Source organism: Nerophis lumbriciformis, linkage group LG18 (genome assembly GCF_033978685.3).
Source record: "Nerophis lumbriciformis linkage group LG18, RoL_Nlum_v2.1, whole genome shotgun sequence".
NCBI classification, from domain to species: Eukaryota; Metazoa; Chordata; class Actinopteri; order Syngnathiformes; family Syngnathidae; genus Nerophis; species Nerophis lumbriciformis.
The window spans coordinates 13,591,218-13,611,748 of NC_084565.2; the positions used below are offsets into that span (position 1 = coordinate 13,591,218).

The window sequence follows — 20,531 nt, forward strand, 5'->3', positions numbered from 1 at the left end:
CGTGTTTGTTATTTTGTAGTTTCATACAGTATAGGCGACATTTATAAACCCTCGGTTACCCATCCATCCATTTTCTACCGCTTATTCCCTTTGGGGTCACGGGGGGCGCTGGAGCCTATCTCAGCTACAATCGGGCGGAAGGCGGGTTACACCCTGGACAAGTCGCCACCTCATCGCAGGGCCAACACAGATAGACCGACAACATTCACACTCACATCCACACACTAGGGCCAATTTAGTGTTGCCAATCAACTTATCCCCAGGTGCATGTCTTTGGAAGTGGGAAGAAGCCGGAGTACCCGGAGGGGAACCCACGCAGTCACGGGGAGGACATGCAAACTCCACACAGAAAGATCCCGAGCCCGGGATTGAACCCAAGACTACTCAGGACCTTCGTATTGTGAGGCAGATGCACTAACCCCTCTGCCACCGTGAAGCCCTCGGTTACACTTTTTAAAATCTTTTTTCAATCTTGCACTTGGAAAGTTTAAGTGAGGGCTTTAGTTGATATAACATTCTCGTCAGGGGGTGCATTAATCCAGCACAACAGCGGCTCATGGACTTATTTTATAAGTAAAGGTAAGACCATAATAACGTTTTTTTTAATTAAATGTGCTTTTTTGTGTGCTACAGTTTGTATGTGTAAAGTTAAAGTTAAGTTAAAGTACCAATGATTGTCACACACACACTAGGTGTGGTGAAATTTGTCCTCTGCATTTGACCCATCCCCTTGATCACCCCCTGGGAGGTGAGGGGAGCAGTGGGCAGCAGCGGCGCCGCACCCGGGAATCATTTTTGGTGATTTAATAACCCCCAATTCCAACCCTTGATGCTGAGTGCCAAGCAGGGAAGAATGCTGGTATGAGCTTTTAAACATAATCTGTTAACTGCTGCCAATCAAATGGTGAATAAGATACTCTTTAGGGTTCATATGTTTGTAAATCTGACTGTGATGAAGTCAGTGCCTCACCAGCCATCAACCTCACCGCACGTCACTGACCCCTAAAATATATATATACATATATATACACATACATCGTGAGATCGACAGGCGGATCGGTGCGGCGTCTTCAGTAATGCGGACGCTGTATCGATCCGTTGTGGTGAAGAAGGAGCTGAGCCGGAAGGCAAAGCTCTCAATTTACCGGTCGATCTACGTTCCCATCCTCACCTATGGTCATGAGCTTTGGGTTATGACCGAAAGGACAAGATCACGGGTACAAGCGGCCGAAATGAGTTTCCTCCGCCGGGTGGCGGGGCTCTCCCTTAGAGATAGGGTGAGAAGCTCTGTCATCCGGGGGGAGCTCAAAGTAAAGCCGCTGCTCCTCCGCATCGAGAGGAGCCAGATGAGGTGGTTCGGGCATCTGGTCAGGATGCCACCCGAGCGCCTCCCTAAGGAGGTGTTTAGGGCATGTCCGACCGGTAGGAGGCCACGAGGAAGACCCAGGACACGTTGGGAAGACTATGTCTCCCGGCTGGCCTGGGAACGCCTCGGGATCCCCCGGGAGGAGCTGGACGAAGTGGCTGGGGAGAGGGAAGTCTGGGCTTCCCTGCTTAGGCTGCTGCCCCCGCGACCCGACCTCGGATAAGCGGAAGAAGATGGATGGATGGATGGATATACACATACACACACACACACACACACACACACATAGTGTCTGCAAAGTGTGCCGTTTCTTCCTAAAACCAATTATTCATGTTTCAATTTATTTGTATAGGGAACTCTGCTTTACTAAATGAACTTGTCAGTTTGCGCAACATGTTCAAGAACCAATTAAGTTCGTAATATGAGGTTTCACTGTATTTTTTTATATATTAGGTTTTGCGTTGGCCTCTCCTGCCCCTTACATTAGACAATAAGAGACTTTCAATCACAATTTGCATTTCAGCTACCAAATTATGATTACATAAAACCGTCACACACACCACTTAAACATTTACACACGTATGTAACACTGTTGGCTCATAGTTACCTTGTAATTCTTCAGGGTCTTTAACCACAATATGGGCGTTGAGCTCCTGCAGCTCCTGGTGAAGCTCCTCAACCTTCTTGTTGGATTTTTTCAACATGTTGTCAACATAAGCCAGGCTCTTCTTGTCTGTAGTGACCTGAGGACAGGTGAAGAAATTGACAGACTGGGATAGAAGACAGACTATTTGATAACACCACACACAACGGGCAGGAATAAGCTATGACACACTTTTGGTTGTGCAATAATGTTGACACTGCTCACAGTAAACCAAAGACATTAAAGGTACCTTGCGTAGGTTCTCTGCACCTTCTTTAATCTTCAGCTCCTTGCGAATCTCTCTGCGAATCTGCTCCTTGATCTCATCCAGTTTCTGCTGGACCATGGTGTCTGACAGTTCCAGATTGTTGCCAAGACCGAGCCGCTCGGAAACAAGCTGGACCCTGGAATCCCCCTGCAAGAGGAGAGGAAGAAGACGAGGTTCATGGAATATGGTGCGTCTATGTTTTACGCCTGGGACGGCTCATCTTTAATCGCCTTCCTTTTTTAAGTAGTAGAATTGGAAAAAAAGAGCAAACAAAAACACAAAGAAGATTGATGTTGAGGAGAAAAAGGACCACTCCAGCACAGTGAAGAGAATACAACACAGCATAGCATCCACAACTGTGTAGACTAATGATAATATATGTGCTCTTATTTAAGTCATTTCCAGCAGAATGTCTTCAAGTGTTGAGGATAATGACGAATGTTTTCCACCAATAAGTTTAACAATGGTTTACTTTACTCGATGGCAACAGTTGAGCATGTCTGGGACACTAGCTGAGGAAGTACAACAAAAACAGTAGTACCAAATAGTACATGGTGTTGTCAATGAAAAAGCATCAATAGCAAACACTGACAAGCCAAGTAGGGAAAGTAAGCTAGATAAGGGACAGCGGTATACTGTATATCAAGTGCGTCCAAGGTGTGGCCAGGGGGCCAGTTGTGGCCCGTACGCCAAGTTTTGTTGGCCCTCAGGATGGGCGATATGGCCTTAAATCTATATTGCGATATATATTGCAGCCCCCCGCGATAACAATATACATCACAATTAGGGATGTCCGATAATGGCTTTTTGCCGATATCCGATATTCCGATATTGTCCAACTCATTCATTACCGATACCGATATCAACCGATACTGATATCAACCGATATATACAGTCGTGGAATTAACACATTATTATGCCTAATTTGGACAACCAGGTATGGTGAAGATAAGGTACTTTAAAATTTTTTTTATAAAATAAAATAAAATAAGATAAATAAATTAAAGGGCAGCACGGTGGGGAGAGGGGTTAGTGCATCTGCCACACAATACGAAGGTCCTGAGTAGTCGTGAGTTCAATCCCGGGCTCAGGATCTTTCTGTGTGGAATTTGCATGTCCTCCCCGTGACTGCGTGGGTTCCCTACGGATACTCCGGCTTCCTCCCACTTCCAAAGACATGCACCTGGGGATAGGTTGATTGGTAACACCAAATTGGCCCTAGTGTGTGAATGTGAGTGTGAATGTTGTCTGTCTATCTGTGTTGGCCCTGCGATGAGGTGGCGACTTGTCCAGGGTGTACCCCGCCTTCCGCCCAATTGTAGCTGAGATAGGCTCCTGCGACCCCGAAGGGAATAAGCGGTAGAAAATGGATGGATGGTAAATAAATGATAATATAACCATTTCAAAAGGGGTTACAAAGGCTCCTAATTTGGCTGCTGACGTGGTAACATATCGCGTCACTTCCAGTTGCATTATTTTATCCAAACTATTAATATTCCACTTCCTTATTTAGTGTTAATAGCGGATACTTTCTGTTGTCACATGTTTCTGTCTACACTTCTGTTCAGATGTAACAAGCACTTGTTTGGATACTTTACATTAGTTTGGGGCAATACAATACTACAAATTTGGCTAATCGATTCAATACCAAGTCGTTAAAGGGGCAGTATTGGCCATATCAATCTTAAAACTGACATTTAAAATGTCCAAATTCGTTAAATGATTACATTTTTTAATCACAATTATAATCAGACAAAAACACAGAAGGGCGGTGTAAAAATATATAATTTTTTTTTAAATGATTTGCTACTACTTCCTGACTTGAATCCTTTTTTTGCCATTAAAGTCCTCCTGTGTCCATGGACTTATTGGCAACGTTTGTAAACAATAACAAAACAAATATTTTTTTGACAATAACAAATAGCAATAATCTGTAATTAAACTTGGTTTCTGATTTTCACCCATGTGTCATCCACATATCTGTACCAAGGACTTGGAGCTGTTTTCTTAAAAGAGCTCAGAGCTCTCTTTTCTATGTCCTCCATGTAAAGGTTTGCTACTATTGGGGATACAGGTGATCCTTTGGCACAACCATGTTTTTGTGGGTAAAAGGTTGCCATGATTTGAAAGTATGTCGTGTTAAGGCAAAGTTCCAGCAAAATGCAAATCTGTTCTGGGTTTAGTGTGGATCTATATATCACCTAGTAGACGTTGCCTGACTGTCTCTACTGCACCCTGGGTTGGAATACAGGTGAACAGAAGGGTGACGTCCAATGTAAGTATAGTTTCATTCTTGTTCAGTTTTAGATCTCTCTTTTAATCAGGAAGCACACCCTTGTCTAGAGTGGAAGTGGACATACTTAAATATATCCGAAAAAGACCCGCTGACATTTTGTTCATATCACAATATATATCGCAGGATTAAAAAAAATCGCAATATCTTGCTGCCCCGCATAATAATGTTACTCTGCTTATGGGTGTACAATTACACAATCAGTGTTGGTGTATGCTGGCTGTGACATAAAAGCCAAACAGTTCCACTTCAGCTTTGTAGTTTATATGTTCTACCACGCGATTGCTTGCTTCAAAACCACACTTTCTATTTTTATTCAAAAGAGAAACCATTACAATACGGAAGAGAGTTGTGGCTGTTGAGTACGACATAAACATCAAACTTGAGGGTCAGATTGATCAGTGTCTAGTGGCCATCATATCACTATTGACCTGCATGCTTAAAACCTTTACCGTAACCAGGCAGGGATTAGGAGTCACTTGCTGAATGGCTTCATCTTGAGAAGTCATTGTGATAACATGTTGACGTGCTAGTAGATCCCATTATACTAAGGCTGCAAATAAGGGTTATTTTTAAATGTTAATTAATCTCATGATTACGTTCCCTATGGCTAATCAGTGTAGTGTGTGTAAGACTCAAACTTACTCACATATAACATGTGCTACCATCAAATCAACATGTACAGTGAATCTAAACTAATTATGAACAGCACAAGTTACTCAACATGCATTAGATCAAAAATGTTATTTGCCAAATAGAGAGTGGTACTGTTTCAGCAGTGATTGAATCCTGGTGGTCTTATTAGGCATCGATTCGCGTAAAATCCAAGTTGCGTATGCGTGTACGCCCGGTTGCTGACTTCAGCACTTGGCAATCACTCCAGCAGCACTGAGAGCGGACTCAGCAAAACTACCTCTAGGTAAAGTTGCAATTTTCAATGCCCACAAAAAAATGTACTCAAAAAACGCTTCAACGTACGTTAAGTAAGGCTTCACTTTTTCAAAAGTGCGCTAGTTTGATGCTAATATACAGGTGTAACTCAAACGTTTTCAATATCATGCAAAATTTCATTTATGTCAGCAATTAAAATTCAAATGTGAAAGTAATATGTGAAATAAACTCATTACGTTGCAAAGTGAGATATTTTAAGCCTTTATTTGTTGTAATTTTGATGATCATGCCTTACAGATTTTAAAACCCCCAAATTTTCAAATAAGGCTTAAAATATATTGAGTTGCTTGTTATGAGCCTATGTCAAACATTACGTCCACCTTGTAAATATACAGTAATTGCTGGAAGAAACAAACCCTTACACAGCATTCTAATTCTTAGAGTTTCTCTTGTATATGGCCTTAGCTACTGACATGCTTCTGATTAGCATTAGCGACTTTACGTGACAATTTCAATACTTTCAAATTTGTTAATGAAAACTACAACTAAGATCCATGTTACAGTTGAACAGCTGGTGCGTAAAAAGTACAAAACTTACATTACTAACTCTTTTAGGGGACAACCAAAGACTGGATTCAGCAAGGGCTGAACTGACAAGCCAACACACCATAAACTAGACACAACTGCCATTTAACGTCTTGGACTTGCAACCGTGATTGCAACTTATTGTCATACTTGCAAATGTGATAATCAGGCAACATATAACAACTGGACAACAGTTATTATAATCAGTTCAGATTTAAATGTTGCAATAAAACATGAGATTGTATTATCAAAAACAATATTAACACACACACTAAAAATTGGTATCGTTGAGTAATGGTATTGATTCTCAGGTACTTGGAATTGGTACCATATTAGTTCAAATGTGAACTTTAACCCCTCCCTATTGCCAATAAACTGCCTTAAGGCTACTCAAAGGTTTATAATAGAAGTGTGACAATATATCAATAGTCAACCATACGACGTGATAATCGAGACAAGTTGTTTCTCTCTCTCAACTCTTTTTACCGTTAGTTTTATTTTAACTATGTTCAGCTGATGGGAGATGATAGGCATAAGATAATAACAACAAACCATGATATCACACAACGACTGCCACGGCGTCTTAAATATCAGGAATTTTTTGCGGCTTCACGTTCAACCCAACACAGACACCGAAGTAATTTCCAGTGAGGCGCAATGAGATTTGATAAAAATAACAGGTCCCTAATCTTACCATAGCATCTTCATTTTCAGCCAAGTCCATTTCGAGTTCCGATGACCAAACGGGTCCATGCATGTTGTGCTGACACGCTAAATGGTCCTCACAAGAACCCCACTGAAGTTCTGCCATTTGAAAGAGCAAATATGTCTTCTGTAAAGTTAGACTATAACACTGCTAGCAGAGGCTCCATTCAAAGCCACTCTCACTCATTCACTCCAACAGACTTTCTCCTGCCGTCTCGTTTTGCTCCGTCTCTCTCACACGCGCCACTGACATCAACTGAAGAAGATTAACCGTCTGAGAAGCTACGGCCAAATCCCTATTAGCTTCCCGCTTTGTGAGGTCAGAGGATCCTAGAATGGGACCTAATCTCGCTTCAGCAGCTAAAATTAACCCAAGTTAAAAACATAACCCTCTATTATGACCTTCTGCACTAGCATGGTATGAGAGAAGAACAAACAACTATTTCAACTGCAGTCAGACTATAACACTCCACCCTGCTGAAAAGAGTCCTGCTTAAATCTCAGTGCAAGTGAAGGTGGTTAATAAGAACAGGATTTGTGGAAACGTTTGACTATGGGGAATAATTAATTTGAAAAGAATGGGAGGATCTCAATGGATATTTTTCAACTCCTTTTTTAACACCAATGTCATATAGAACAGACAGGGCTGTGCGATGAGATCGGTAGGTTGTGAGTTCAAACCCCGGCCGAGTCATACCAAAGACTATAAAAATGGGACCCAATACCTCCCTGCTTGGCACTCAGCATCAAGGGTTGGAATTGGGGGTTAAATCACCAAAAATGATTCCAGGACGCGGCCACCGCTGCTGCCCACTGCTCCCCTCACCTCCCAGGGGGTGATCAAGGGTGATGGGTCAAATGCAGAGAATAATTTCGCCACGCCTAGTGTGTGTGTGACATAGGGATGTCCCGATCCAGGTTTTTACACTTCCGATCCGATACCGATATTGTTTTTGCACTTCCGATCCGATACCGATACTGACCGATACCGATACTGACCGATGCTGGGCTATCCGAGCATGTATTAAAGGTTAAAGTTATTTAGCCTACTTAGTTGTCAGAATCATGTTGAAAAGGGTTTTAGTACTCTTGATAACAACTAGCCAGCTGAATTAGGTGAGTTTGAATAATACACAATGGTTGGTAACAAGAAACTGACCTGTTTATTCAAGGATAAACACAAAATAGACACAATTATACATGACAAACAGAAATGGCATCATTGAAACTAGGGCTGGGCGGTATGGCTTTTTTTTAATATTGCGATATTTTAAGGCCATATTGCGATACACGATATATATCTCGATATTTTGCCTTAGCCTTGAATGAACACTTGATGCATATAATCACAGCAGTATGGTGATTCTATGTGTTTTGATTGATTGATTGATTGATTGAGACTTTTATTAGTAGGTTGCACAGTGAAGTACATATTCCGTACAATTGACCACTAAATGGTAACACCCCAATAAGTTTTTCAACTTGTTTAAGTCGGGGTCCACTTAAATTGATTCATGATACAGATATATACTATCAGATATATACTATCATCATAATACAGTCATCACACAAGATAATCACATTGAATTATTTACATTATTTATAAACCAGGTTGTGGAGGGGGGCGCCGGATGTAAGTGTCAAAAAGACAGCCAAAAGAGTTTGATATGAGAATAAATCTAAAGTTAAAATATAGGGTAGAAATGCACCCATTTGCAGGAAATGTAGCCTTGATTTTCAAAATTTTCTTTCAAGGCTTGCATGTCTACATTAAAACATTCTTCTTCATACTGCATTAATATATGCTACTTTTAAACTTTCATGCAGAGAAGGAAATCACAACTAAATAGATCACTCATTTTTTCATACGGTGTTGATCTGGAAATTTTTGCCTCAGCATTTTGATGGTGTGGACGTGTGGCACCGAACGGAGATAAGCGTCTCGACAGACATTACAATATTTGAACAATGATGACGAAAACGGTTTTCTCTGTCGTGTCCGTGTGTCGAAAATTGTTATGCGCTTATTTTTTTATTTGATTTTGTGCGTGGCATAGATTTGCCGTGCACAGAGGACGTTTGAGCAGGCGCGCACCTTAGCGGCTGCGCTAGCATCACAGCTAACGTTAGCCATGCTGCTACCTCTCTGCTCGGGGAGGACGTATACGTATGTGACGTATGACGTGACAGTTTGTGACGTGTGTAAGAAGGTGCGCTCGCTGTCTGTGAGGGAGACACAGGAAAGCGTGAGAAGAGCCTGTCGTGTAATGCCAGCAGCTAAAAGCAACTGCGTGAGATTCCACAGACCTGTGGATGTGTTGAAGGTGTGCTAGAAAATGCGGAACGGAAATTACAGAGCAGCAGAAAAGTGGAATGTATTATTTAAATCGGTGCGTTGGAAAACACGGACCAGAGTTTTTTTTTAAACTGGATCTGGATCTGCATTTTCCCATGCCTTGCCGATACGCATTTTTTGGCAAATATCGGCGGCCGATCCGATCCAAATATCGGATCGGGACATCCCTAGTGTGACAATCATCAGTACTTTAACTTTAACTTAAGATATGTCTGAAAACTGCATCACGACAAATTTATATCAGTCGATATCGTAAATTTTTGATATTTTTCTGACCCATCGAAAATAATATATATTATATGTAAACCTTTTTATTCAAATGATTATATAAACCCCTCAGCTGTCAAGGCAGAGAGGAAAGGAAATGTCAACACAACCATGGAACACACTCAATGTAAACAATATTCTAAAATTACATTGAACACTTAAACGGTAAGTGCACTTTTTTGGAATTTTGCTTATTGTTCAAAATCATTATGAAAGACATGACAACAGATGTATTTTTGTATGCATTCTAAATATTAAATACATTTGATCAAAAGTCTGCTTACAATGAAGCCTGTAGGAGCCCCTCTGTTGTGCCCATAAAGCCCTTAAAAACATGCAAACACCTCCATTAAGGTTTTAATATACATGATGTAAATATATATGTAATGTAGGGCTGCAACAACTAATCGATTAAAATCGATATTAAAAATAGTTGGCGATTAATTTATCATTGATTCGTTGGATCTATGCTATGCGCATGCGCAGAGGCAATTTATTTTAATTATATATATATATATATATATATATACAGTGGGACGGCGTGGCGAAGTTGGTAGAGTGGCCGTGCCAGCAATCGGAGGGTTGCTGGTTACTGGGGTTCAATCCCCACCTTCTACCATCCTAGTCACGTCCGTTGTGTCCTTGGGCAAGACACTTCACCCCTTGCTCCTGATGGCTGCTGGTTAGTGCCTTGCATGGCAGCTCCCGCCATCAGTGTGTGAATGTGTGTGTGAATGGGTGAATGTGGTGATACTGTCAAAGCGCTTTGAGTACTTTGAAGGTAGAAAAGCGCTATACAAGTATAACCCATTTATCATTTATATATATATATATATATATATATATATTTTTTTTTTTTTTTTTTAATTTATTTATATATAAACCTTTATTTATAAACTGCAATGTGTACAAACAGCAGAGAAACAAAAATCAAAATAAGAATGGTGCCAGTATGCTGTTTTTTTCCAATAAAATACTGGAAAGGATAGAAATGTAGTTTGTCTCTTTTATCCGATTATTAATCGATTAATCGAAGTAATAATCGACAGATTAATCGATTGTCAAATTAATCGTTAGTTGCAGCCCTAATGTAATGTAGTGACAGTCTGCTGTCATTAGGATGCAGACTGCTAGGATATTTATTATTCCCATTTAGATGAAGAATGACTCACAATCCTTGCGAAGCTGAAGTTGAAACCAAGCGTCTTTTCATGTCGTTCTCGCCATTTCTGGGTCTAAATTGGCTGTCAAAGAGTATCAACTTGTCAGACTACGTCTTCTTCCTTTTACTTTCCAGGTGAGAGGCATCCTTTATGTTCTAGAATAAAGTTTTATGAGTAAGGAAATGAGGAAGCAGCTGATCAGTCGATGACATCAACATTGGCACACAAGCTTGTGAACACGGCGCAGCTATAAATAAGTGTGTCTGTGTTAGCGTTTATAATAACAATATCATTAATTTGGTTAATATTCAAGTCAGCAAATGTAAATGGCGTATTGTTGGCGGTTTTTGGATGGTTATTTATTGGGTTTTATGGGCAGAATAGAGGAGCTCCCATTGGCTCTACTGTAAGCGGACTTTTATTTACGTTTATTTAATATTTGGAATGCATTAAAACAAATCAGCACCTCCAAGTCCGAGTCCATGGTTCTCGCCCGGAAAAGGGTGGAGTGCCATCTCCGGGTTGGGGAGGAGATCTTGCCCCAAGTGGAGGAGTTCAAGTACCTCGGAGTCTTGTTCACGAGTGAGGGAAGAGTGGATCGTGAGATCGACAGGCGGATCGATGCGGCGTCTTCAGTAATGCGGACGCTGTATCGATCCGTTGTGGTGAAGAAGGAGCTGAGCCGGAAGGCAAAGCTCTCAATTTACCGGTCGATCTACGTTCCCATCCTCACCTATGGTCATGAGCTTTGGGTTATGACCGAAAGGACAAGATCACGGGTACAAGTGGCTGAAATGAGCTTCCTCCGCCGGGTGGCGGGGCTCTCCCTCAGAGATAAGGTGAGAAGCTCTGTCATCCGGGAGGAACTCAAAGCAAAGCTGCTGCTCCTCCACATCGAGAGGAGCCAGATGAGGTGGTTCGGGCATCTGGTCAGGATGCCACCCGAACGCCTCCCTAGGGAGGTGTTTCGGGCAGGTCCGACCGGTAGGAAGCCACGGGGAAGACCCAGGACATGTTGGGAAGACTATCTCTCCCGGCTGGCCTGGGAACGCCTTGGGATCCCCAGGGAGGAGCTGGACGAGGGGCAGGGGAGAGGGAAGTCTGGGCTTCCCTGCTTAGGCTGCTGCCCCCGCGACCCGACCTCGGATAAGCGGAAGAAGATGGATGGATGGATAAAACAAATCCATTCGTTGTCATGTCTTTCATAATGACTGAACGATAGGCAAAATTTTAAAAAAGTGATGTTCCCCTTTAACAATAACCTCTTAAAATAAAGGTGCGGAAATAAAGAATACGTAAGAAATGCTTTATAAAAGGGTAACAAAATAATGCAAAGTGTGAAAAAGTAAACAGAGAAACCTGTGAAGAACCATTTTCTGCATGTTTAGTGCCAGGAAGTTGCAGCTCAGCAGTGTGCTCTGGGTGAGCGTTCATTTACAAAAAAAATACTTAAAAATAGCTATACTGTAGAGGTGAATTTTCCTTTTTTATCGACAATTTATTCGCTCTCTGCAAACACTCATTTTGGTTTCTCTTCTCACCCAATGCAAAGAATCAACCACGAGACAACAAGATGGTGCAACCAAACGTGATAGTTGATACTGTTACATGATTGGCTGTTAGTGTGTCACTCCCGCTGATCAGTGATCACTTCCTGCATTGCTCAGTTACCAGAGAGCAAATGTTTTTGTTCATGCAACCAACCTGGCTTAGCAACTTCCGGTTTCTTCCGACATAGAATTTTTTTTTTAAACATTTTATCGAGCGCATTTTTTATTGATATCGATTACGTGTCTATGGCCATATGTATGCGGTCCTCTACAAGGTTTCTCATAGTCATTCACATCGACGTCCCACTGGGGTGAGTTTTTCCTTGCCCTTATGTGGGCTCTGTACAGAGGATGTCGTTGTGGCTTGTGCAGCCCTTTGAGACACTTGTGAATTAGGGCTATATAAATAAACATTGATTGATTGATTGATATATACTGAGATCGCTTCATTGCCCAGCCCTAGAACAGAAACTGGCAGACTTGTGTTAATGTAGCCTAACTTTCAAGGAAGCTTATATCCTGTTTAGGGTTGCAAAATTCCGGGAATATTCAAAGTTGGAAACTTTCCATGGGAATTAACGGGAATATATTGGACTTAATGGGAATAAACATTGAATGCAATGTTTATTGCAGCATGATTATTAGCTAAAACAACCTGATTTCATGCAAATTCAGTAGAATTTCAAACCTGCACTGTGTATTCCTCCATAACATGAGCAGTGCATTCTTACATCACATGCACAGATAATTCCCAGCATGCTGCACACTACAGCAGGCCACACTAGTATTTGAGCCCAAGGACTTCATCTAGTCAGGTAAGTTTTGATGATATTACTGGGGTAAATATAATTGATCTATGGTATTTAAGTTTAATAGAGGTGTAATTGCTTGTTACTGTATGACTGTAGACTACTCCAGCAAACTTCCACTTAAACTAGCTAGCTGTTCCTGTACTTGTTAAATGATTTTGGGGCCAATATCTCTAGCCAGCTAGGTTTATGTACCACCACAGTCTCATAATGAACCGAAAATATTTCTCCGTTTGCCGTGATGCTAATTTTCTCTGTTAAATCCCATTAATTTATGCTAACAACGTTAGCGATCCGAATTTACCTTTTTTGTGATCTGTAAAGTTCAACTAGCAAATACTAAATCAAACGTGTAGCTTCCTCTGCCTTCTGTTCTGCGAGCCATTCTGTTGTCATACAAGAATGTAGGTTATAGTTTGATTTAGCATGCTGATTGAGTGTTCATTTATTCATCTAGCCCAGGGGTCGGCAACTCGCAACTCTAGAGCCGCATGCGGCTCTTTAGCGCCACCCTAGTGGCTCTCTGGAGCTTTTTCAAAAATGTATGAAAAATGGAAAAAGATGAGGGGAAAAAAATATATTTCTTTGTTTTAATATGGTTTCTGTAGGAGGACAAACATGACACAAACCTCCCTAATTGTTATAAAGCACACTGTTTATATTAAACATGCTTCACTGATTCGAGTATTTGGCGAGCAGCGTTTTGTCCTACTAATTTTGGCGGTCCTTGAACTCACCTAGTTTGTTTACATGTATAACTTTCTCCGACTTTCTAGGACGTGTTTTATGCCACTTCTTTTTCTGTCTCATTTTGTCTACCAGACTTTTTACGTTGTGCATGACTGCAAGCTAATCGATGCTAACATGCTATTTAGGCTAGCTATATGTACATATTGCATCATTATGCCTCATCTGTAGGTATATTTGAGGTCATTTAGTTTCCTTTAAGTCATCTTATTTCAATTTATATCTCATGACACACTATCTGTATGTAATATGGCTTCTAATTTTTTGCGGCTCCAGACAGATTTGTTTTTGTATTTTTGGTCCAATATTGCTCCTTCGACATTTTGGGTTGCCGACCTCTGATCTAGCCTATTCATATTCATTTGTCCATCAATAAAATATTTTTAAAGACTACTCCAATTTTTTCGCTGACTATTTATATCTGTGTGGCATTGCATTAGTTTTTTACAAGAATAAATAAATACAAACAGAATAATGCCACGTACACCATCTTATGTGTGGAGACATTTCACTCCAACCAATGTGGGCGGAAAGGCTCTGTACATTTGCAAATACTGTGCAAAGAGCTATGTCAAAAATGCCACAAAGATGCAGCAGCATATAGACAAGTGCCCAATTATATATAATTATTGTAATTCCCCATTAATTCCTATGGACGGTGTCCAACTTATGTGAGTGCGAATGTTGTCTGTCTATCCGTGTTGGCCTTGCGATGAGGTGGCGACTTGTCCAGGGTGTACGCCGCCTTCCGCCCCAATGCAGCTGAGATAGGCTCCAGCACCCCCCGTGACCCCAAAAGGGACAAGTGGTCGAAAATGGATGGATGGATGGGTGTCCAACTTTGAATAATCAAAAAAATTGTCAATATTTCCAAACTTCCCGAGCTTAACTTCCCGTGGTAAATTTCCGGAAAGTTTTTGGAAATTTACCGGAAACTTTCCACTAGGGATGTCCCGATCCGATATTTGGATCGGATCGGCTGCCGATATTTGCCAAAAATTGCGTATCGGCAAGGCATGGGAAAATGCCGATCCAGATCCAGTTTAAAAAAAACTCTGGTCCATGTTTTCCAACGCACCGATTTAAATAATACATTCCACATTTCTGCTGCTCCCTAATTTCCGTTCCGCATTTTCCAGCACACCTTCAACACATCCACAGGTCTGTGAATTCTCACGCAGTTGCTTTTAGCTGCTGGCATTATACGACAGGCTCTTCTCACTCTTTCCTGTGTCTCCTTCTCACAGACAGCAAGTGCACCTTCTTACACACGTCACATACTGTCACGACATACGTCACATACTGTCACGTCATACGTCACATACGTATACGTCCTCCCCGAGCAGAGAGGTAGCAGCATGGCTAACGTTAGCTGTGATGCTAGCGCAGCTGTGCGAGCAACGCTCCCTCTAAGGTGCTCGCCTGTGCACTGTTTAAGCGTCCTCTGCGCATAGCAAATGACTGTATTATGATGATAGTATATATCTGATAGTATATATCTGTATCATGAATCAATGGTGGACCCCGACTTAAACAAGTTGAAAAACTTATTGGGGTGTTACCATTTAGTGGTCAATTGTACGGAATATGTACTTCACTGTGCAACCTACTAATAAAAGTCTTAATCAATCAATCAAAACACATAGAATCATCATATTGCTGTGATTATATGCATCAAGTGTTCATTCAAGGCTAAGGCAAAATATCAAGATATATATTGTGTATCGCAATATGGCCTTAAAATATCGCAATATTAAAAAAAGGCCATATCGCCCAGCCCTGGTTCAATGATGCCATTTCTGTTTGTCATGTATCATTTTGTCTATTTTGTGTTTATCCTTGAATAAACAGGTCAGTTTCTTGTTACCAACCATTGTGTATTATTCAAACTCCCCTAATTCAGCTGGCTAGTTGTTATCAAGAGTACTAAAACCCTTTTCAACATGATTCTAACAACTAAGTAGGCTAAATAACTTTAAACTTTAATACATGCTCGGATAGGCCAGTATCGGTCAGTATCGGTATCGGTCAGTATCGGTATCGGATCAGAAATGCAAAAACAAAATCGGTATCAGATCGGAAGTGCAAAAACCTGGATCAGGACATCCCTACTTTCCACCCCTTTGCAACCCTAGTCCTGTTCTTCTTCAAGCCAAAACTAGATCAGAATAACCAACAGCACCCGTGCTGGTTGCAGTCAAGTAGTGCACTCCATTTTGTCTCAATTACATCAACAATCAATACCACAGAATTTACTTTTAATGTACCCATTTGCCCATGCCTGGTGGGGATATAACATTTTGTCTGGAAAAAAACCTGTCTGTTAGATTGAGTTAGCAAGAACCTGGCCTCTATTCATTCTTCACAGTCATAAGATGCCATAAAAATGACGCATTAAAGATGTAAAATTAGACTTGGGCTTTATTTGTTTGTGTTTTTTACACTGAAACAAAGCGAGACATTCTCATGTATGTGTGTGCGTTCACATAGCGACAGGGCGAAGTCCTTGCCAGTGCCTGGTGTAACCAATAAACTATTTGTCTTAGAGCAACAATTGTTCTCAACACAACAGGGTGGAGTCGCTGAAGATCTAGTGGTTGACTTGCTTACTTGCGTGCAGCCAGCGTGGTTTCCAATGTGAAAGTGAGTGTGAATGGTTGTTTGTCAATACATCATGTACCCTGTGATTGACTGGCAACCAGTCCAGCAAAGTCAGAAAGTGTAGAATCTCACTGGATGGATGGACAACCATGCAGGGAAAATAATGGGAATTTGACAGGTAGTGTGAATAAAGCAAAAGTGGAGGTTGACCCCGTTGTTTGAAACAATGAAGACTTTCAAAATTAAAAACAAAAAATGCAAAAAGCTATAACTCTTGGCGTTGCCATTTACTTAGGTTTACATTGTTTAACTTGACCAGTCATACAAATTGCAGGCTTATCGTTTCAGTTATACATTATCTATTGTAAACCCTGTAATCATTGACTGATGGACACATACATCTTGATGTTTGAGGGCAGGAAAACAAGTTTGGTAGGGTACCCTGCACCGATACTGTTGACACGCCATTGGGAAAACTTACAACTATAGACGCTCACCTCAGAGGAAACTGGAGTTTGCATACTTCCTGATCAAGAGTCATTCTGATGATTCATAGGTGAAATAGAGGTCACAACTCCGGGAACTAAGAAGATTGGTGGAGCAAAAAGGCAGCTTTGCTATTAAGCTCACAGCACTGAGAAACGTATTTGCAGTACTGGAGCTGTATTTGCCCAGCTTGAAGGAGGACACCCAGAAGGGTCTATTTTACTGCACCACAATGCAAGGAAATCCACGAAAGGTCAATCAGATAAGGCGGAATTAAATCAGCTAGTAAAATCCGTTTGTGTTTTAATTTGACATCAAACTATATAAATACTATAAAAGAACAAAAGACCAAACTCATTTGCAGGATTGGTTCCACCTCTTGTTTTATCTTCTATGCCAAGATAATCCATCCCCCCTCACAGGTGTGGCATATCAAGATGTTGATTAAACAGCATGATTATTGCACAGCTGGGCCTTAGGCTGCCCACAAATAAAGGCCACACTGAAATGTGCAGTTTGGCTCTATTAGGGGACCGGGGAGAGTCAGAAAAGCAGTCAGTATCTGGTAGGGATGTCCCGATCCAGGTTTTTGCACTTCCGATCCGATACCGATATTGTTTTTGCATTTCCAATACGATACCGATACTGACCGATACCGATACTGACCGATACTGGCCTATCCGAGCAAGTATTAAAGTTTAAAGTTATTTAGCCTACTTAGTTGTCAGAATCATGTTGAAAAGGGTTTTAGTACTCTTGATAACAACTAGCCAGCTGAATTAGGGGAGTTTGAATAATACACAATGGTTGGTAACAAGAAACTGACCTGTTTATTCAAGGATAAACACAAAATAGACAAAATGATACATGACAAACAGAAATGGCATCATTGAACTAGGGCTGGGCGATATGGCCTTTTTTAAATATTGCGATATTTTAAGGCCATATTGCGATACACAATATATATCTCGATATTTTGCCTTAGCCTTGAATGAACACTTGATGCATATAATCACAGCAGTATGATGATTCTATGTGTTTTGATTGATTGATTGAGACTTTTATTAGTCGGTTGCACAGTGAAGTACATATTCCGTACAATTGACCACTAAATGGTAACACCGAATAAGTTTTTCAACTTGGGGTCCACTTAAATTGATTCATGATACAGATATATACTATCAGATATATACTATCATCATAATACAGTCATCACACAAGATAATCACATTGAATTATTTACATTATTTATAATCCAGGGTGTGGAGGGGGGCGCCGGATGTAAGTGTCAAAAAGACAGCCAAAAGAGTTTGATATGAGAATAAATCTAAAGTTAAAATATAGGGTAGAAATGCACCCATTTGCAGGAAATGTAGTCTTGATTTTCAAAATTTTCTTTCAAGGCTTGCATGTCTACATTAAAACAATCTTCTTCATACTGCATTAATATATGCTACTTTTAAACTTTCATGCAGAGAAGGAAATCACAACTAAAAAAATCACTAATTTTTTTATACGGTGTTGATGTGGAAATTTTTGCCTCGGCATTTTGATGGTGTGGGCGTGTGGCACCGAATGGAGATAAGCGTCTCGACAGACGTCACAATATTTGAAGAATGATGACGAAAACTGTTTTCTCTGTCGTGTCCGTGTGTCGAAAATTGTTATGCGCTTATTTTTTTATTTGATTTTGTGCGTGGCATAGATTTGCTATGCGCAGAGGACGCTTAAACAGTGCGCAATTGCACCTTAGAGGGAGCGTTGCTCGCATGGCTGCGCTAGCATCACAGCTAACGTTAGCCATGCTGCTACCTCTCTGCTCGGGGAGGACGTATACGTATGTGACGTATGACGTGACAGTATGTGACGTATGACGTGACAGTATGTGACGTGTGTAAGGTGCACTTGCTGTCTGTGAGAGGGAGACACAGGAAAGAGTGAGAAGAGCCTGTCGTGTAATGCCAGCAGCTAAAAGCAACTGCGTGAGAATTCACAGACCTGTGGATGTGTTGAAGGTGTGCTGGAAAATGCGGAACGGAAATTACGGAGCAGCAGAAAAGTGGAATGTATTATTTAAATCGGTGCGTTGGAAAACACGGACCGGAGTATTTTTTTAAACTGGATCTGGATCGGCATTTTCCCATGCCTTGCCGATACGCAATTTTTGGCAAATATCGGCAGCCGATCCGATCCAAATATCGGATCGGGACATCCCTAGTATCTGGTGTGACCACCATTTGCCACACAGTGCATCCCATGCAAAAACTGGGATTATTTCAGCTTCCAGTAATTGTGTACAGATCCTTGCAACATGGGGCCGTGCATTGTCATGCTGCAACATGAGGTGCTGGTCTCGGGTGAATGGAACAACAATGGGCCTCAGGCTCCTGTATATTTAAAATGCCTTCAATAAAATGCACTTGTGTTCGTTGTCCATAACATACGCCTTCCCATACCATAACCCCGAAGCCCACCATGGGTCACCCGATTCACAACGTTGACTTCAGCAAACCGCTCTCCCACACGACGCCACACATGCTGTTGCCCTAAACAGTGAAAACCGGGATAGATCCGTAAATAGAACACCTCTTAAACATGCCAGACACCATCGAATGTGAGCATTTGCCCACTCAAATTGGTTACGACGACCAACTGCAGTCAGGTCGAGACCCCGATGAGAACGATGAGCATGCAGATGAACTTCCCTGAGAAAGTTTCTCAGTTTGTGCAGAAATTATTTGGTTATGCAAGCTAATTGTTGCAGCAGCTGGCCTCAGACGATCATGTAGGTGCACCTGCTGGTTGTGGAGGACCTGGGCTGGTGTGGTTACACGTGGTCTGCGGTTGTGAGGGCGGTTGGATGTACTGCCAAATTCTCCGAAACGCCTTTGGAGACGGCTTATGGTAGAAAACTGAACATTCAATTCACAGGCAACAGCTCTGGTGGGCATTCCTGCAGTCAGCATGCAGACTGCACGCACCCTCAAAACTTGCGACATCTTGTACTTGTACAGTAGATAAAACTGCACATTTCAGAGTGGCCTTAAATTGGGCAGCATAAAGCACACCTGTGCAATAATCATGACATTTAATTAGCATATTGATATGCCACAACTGTGAGGTTGGATGGATTATCTTGGCAAAGAAGAAATGCTCACTAACACAGATTTAGACAATATTTGAGAGGAATACGTCTTGTGTGTATATAGTCAAAGTTTTACATCTTTAAGTTCAACTCAGGAAAAATGGAAGCAAAAATATTGTTGAGTTTATATTTTTGTTCAGTGTAGAAATTGATCAGAGCTGTTTATCTATTTTACAGAGGAATGTAGTTAATCGCTGAACTGGCATCCAATGTTGTTAAAAAAGTATAGACTTTCAATCGAGAATCGTTTCAAATCAGGAATCGATTCTGAATAGAATTGTGTGGTGCCCAAATATTCACAGCCCTAGTTACCAGACATGGGGGGAAATAATTTTGGTGCTAAATTAAGACTTAGCCACTCACAATCTATCTTGTCGATTGCATTGTACCATATGTCCCGGCAAGAAATTTGCGTTCAAAGAACTCCGGCTTATTAGTGATTCCCAGAGCCCAAAAAAAGTCTGCGGGCTATAGAGCGTTTTCTATTCGGGCTCCAGTACTATGGAATGCCCTCCCGGTAACAATTAGAGATGCTACCTCAGTAGAAGCATTTAAGTCCCATCTTAAAACTCATTTGTATACTCTAGCCTTTAAATAGCCCCCCTGTTAGACCAGTTGATCTGCCGTTTCTTTTCTTCTCTCCTCTGCTCCCCTTT

General features: G+C 41.2%; 1 protein-coding gene across 2 annotated transcripts in view; it reads right to left on the reverse strand.

The window, feature by feature from the left end:
- pkn2a (protein kinase N2a) overlaps positions 1-20,531 on the reverse strand; it is a 126,800-nt gene that overhangs the window by 72,805 nt on the left and 33,464 nt on the right. The window contains exons 1-3 of one of the 2 annotated variants that reach the window (XM_061977705.2): positions 6,741-6,943; positions 2,260-2,424; positions 1,974-2,109 (exon numbers count right to left, since the gene is read on the reverse strand). In XM_061977705.2, coding sequence (XP_061833689.1) covers positions 1,974-2,109; positions 2,260-2,424; positions 6,741-6,857 — 418 coding nt within the window. In that variant the 5' untranslated portion in view covers positions 6,858-6,943. Of the gene's footprint in view, positions 1-1,973; positions 2,110-2,259; positions 2,425-6,740; positions 6,944-20,531 lie in introns of those variants that run through there. The other variant, XM_061977704.2, reaches the window with a different exon arrangement.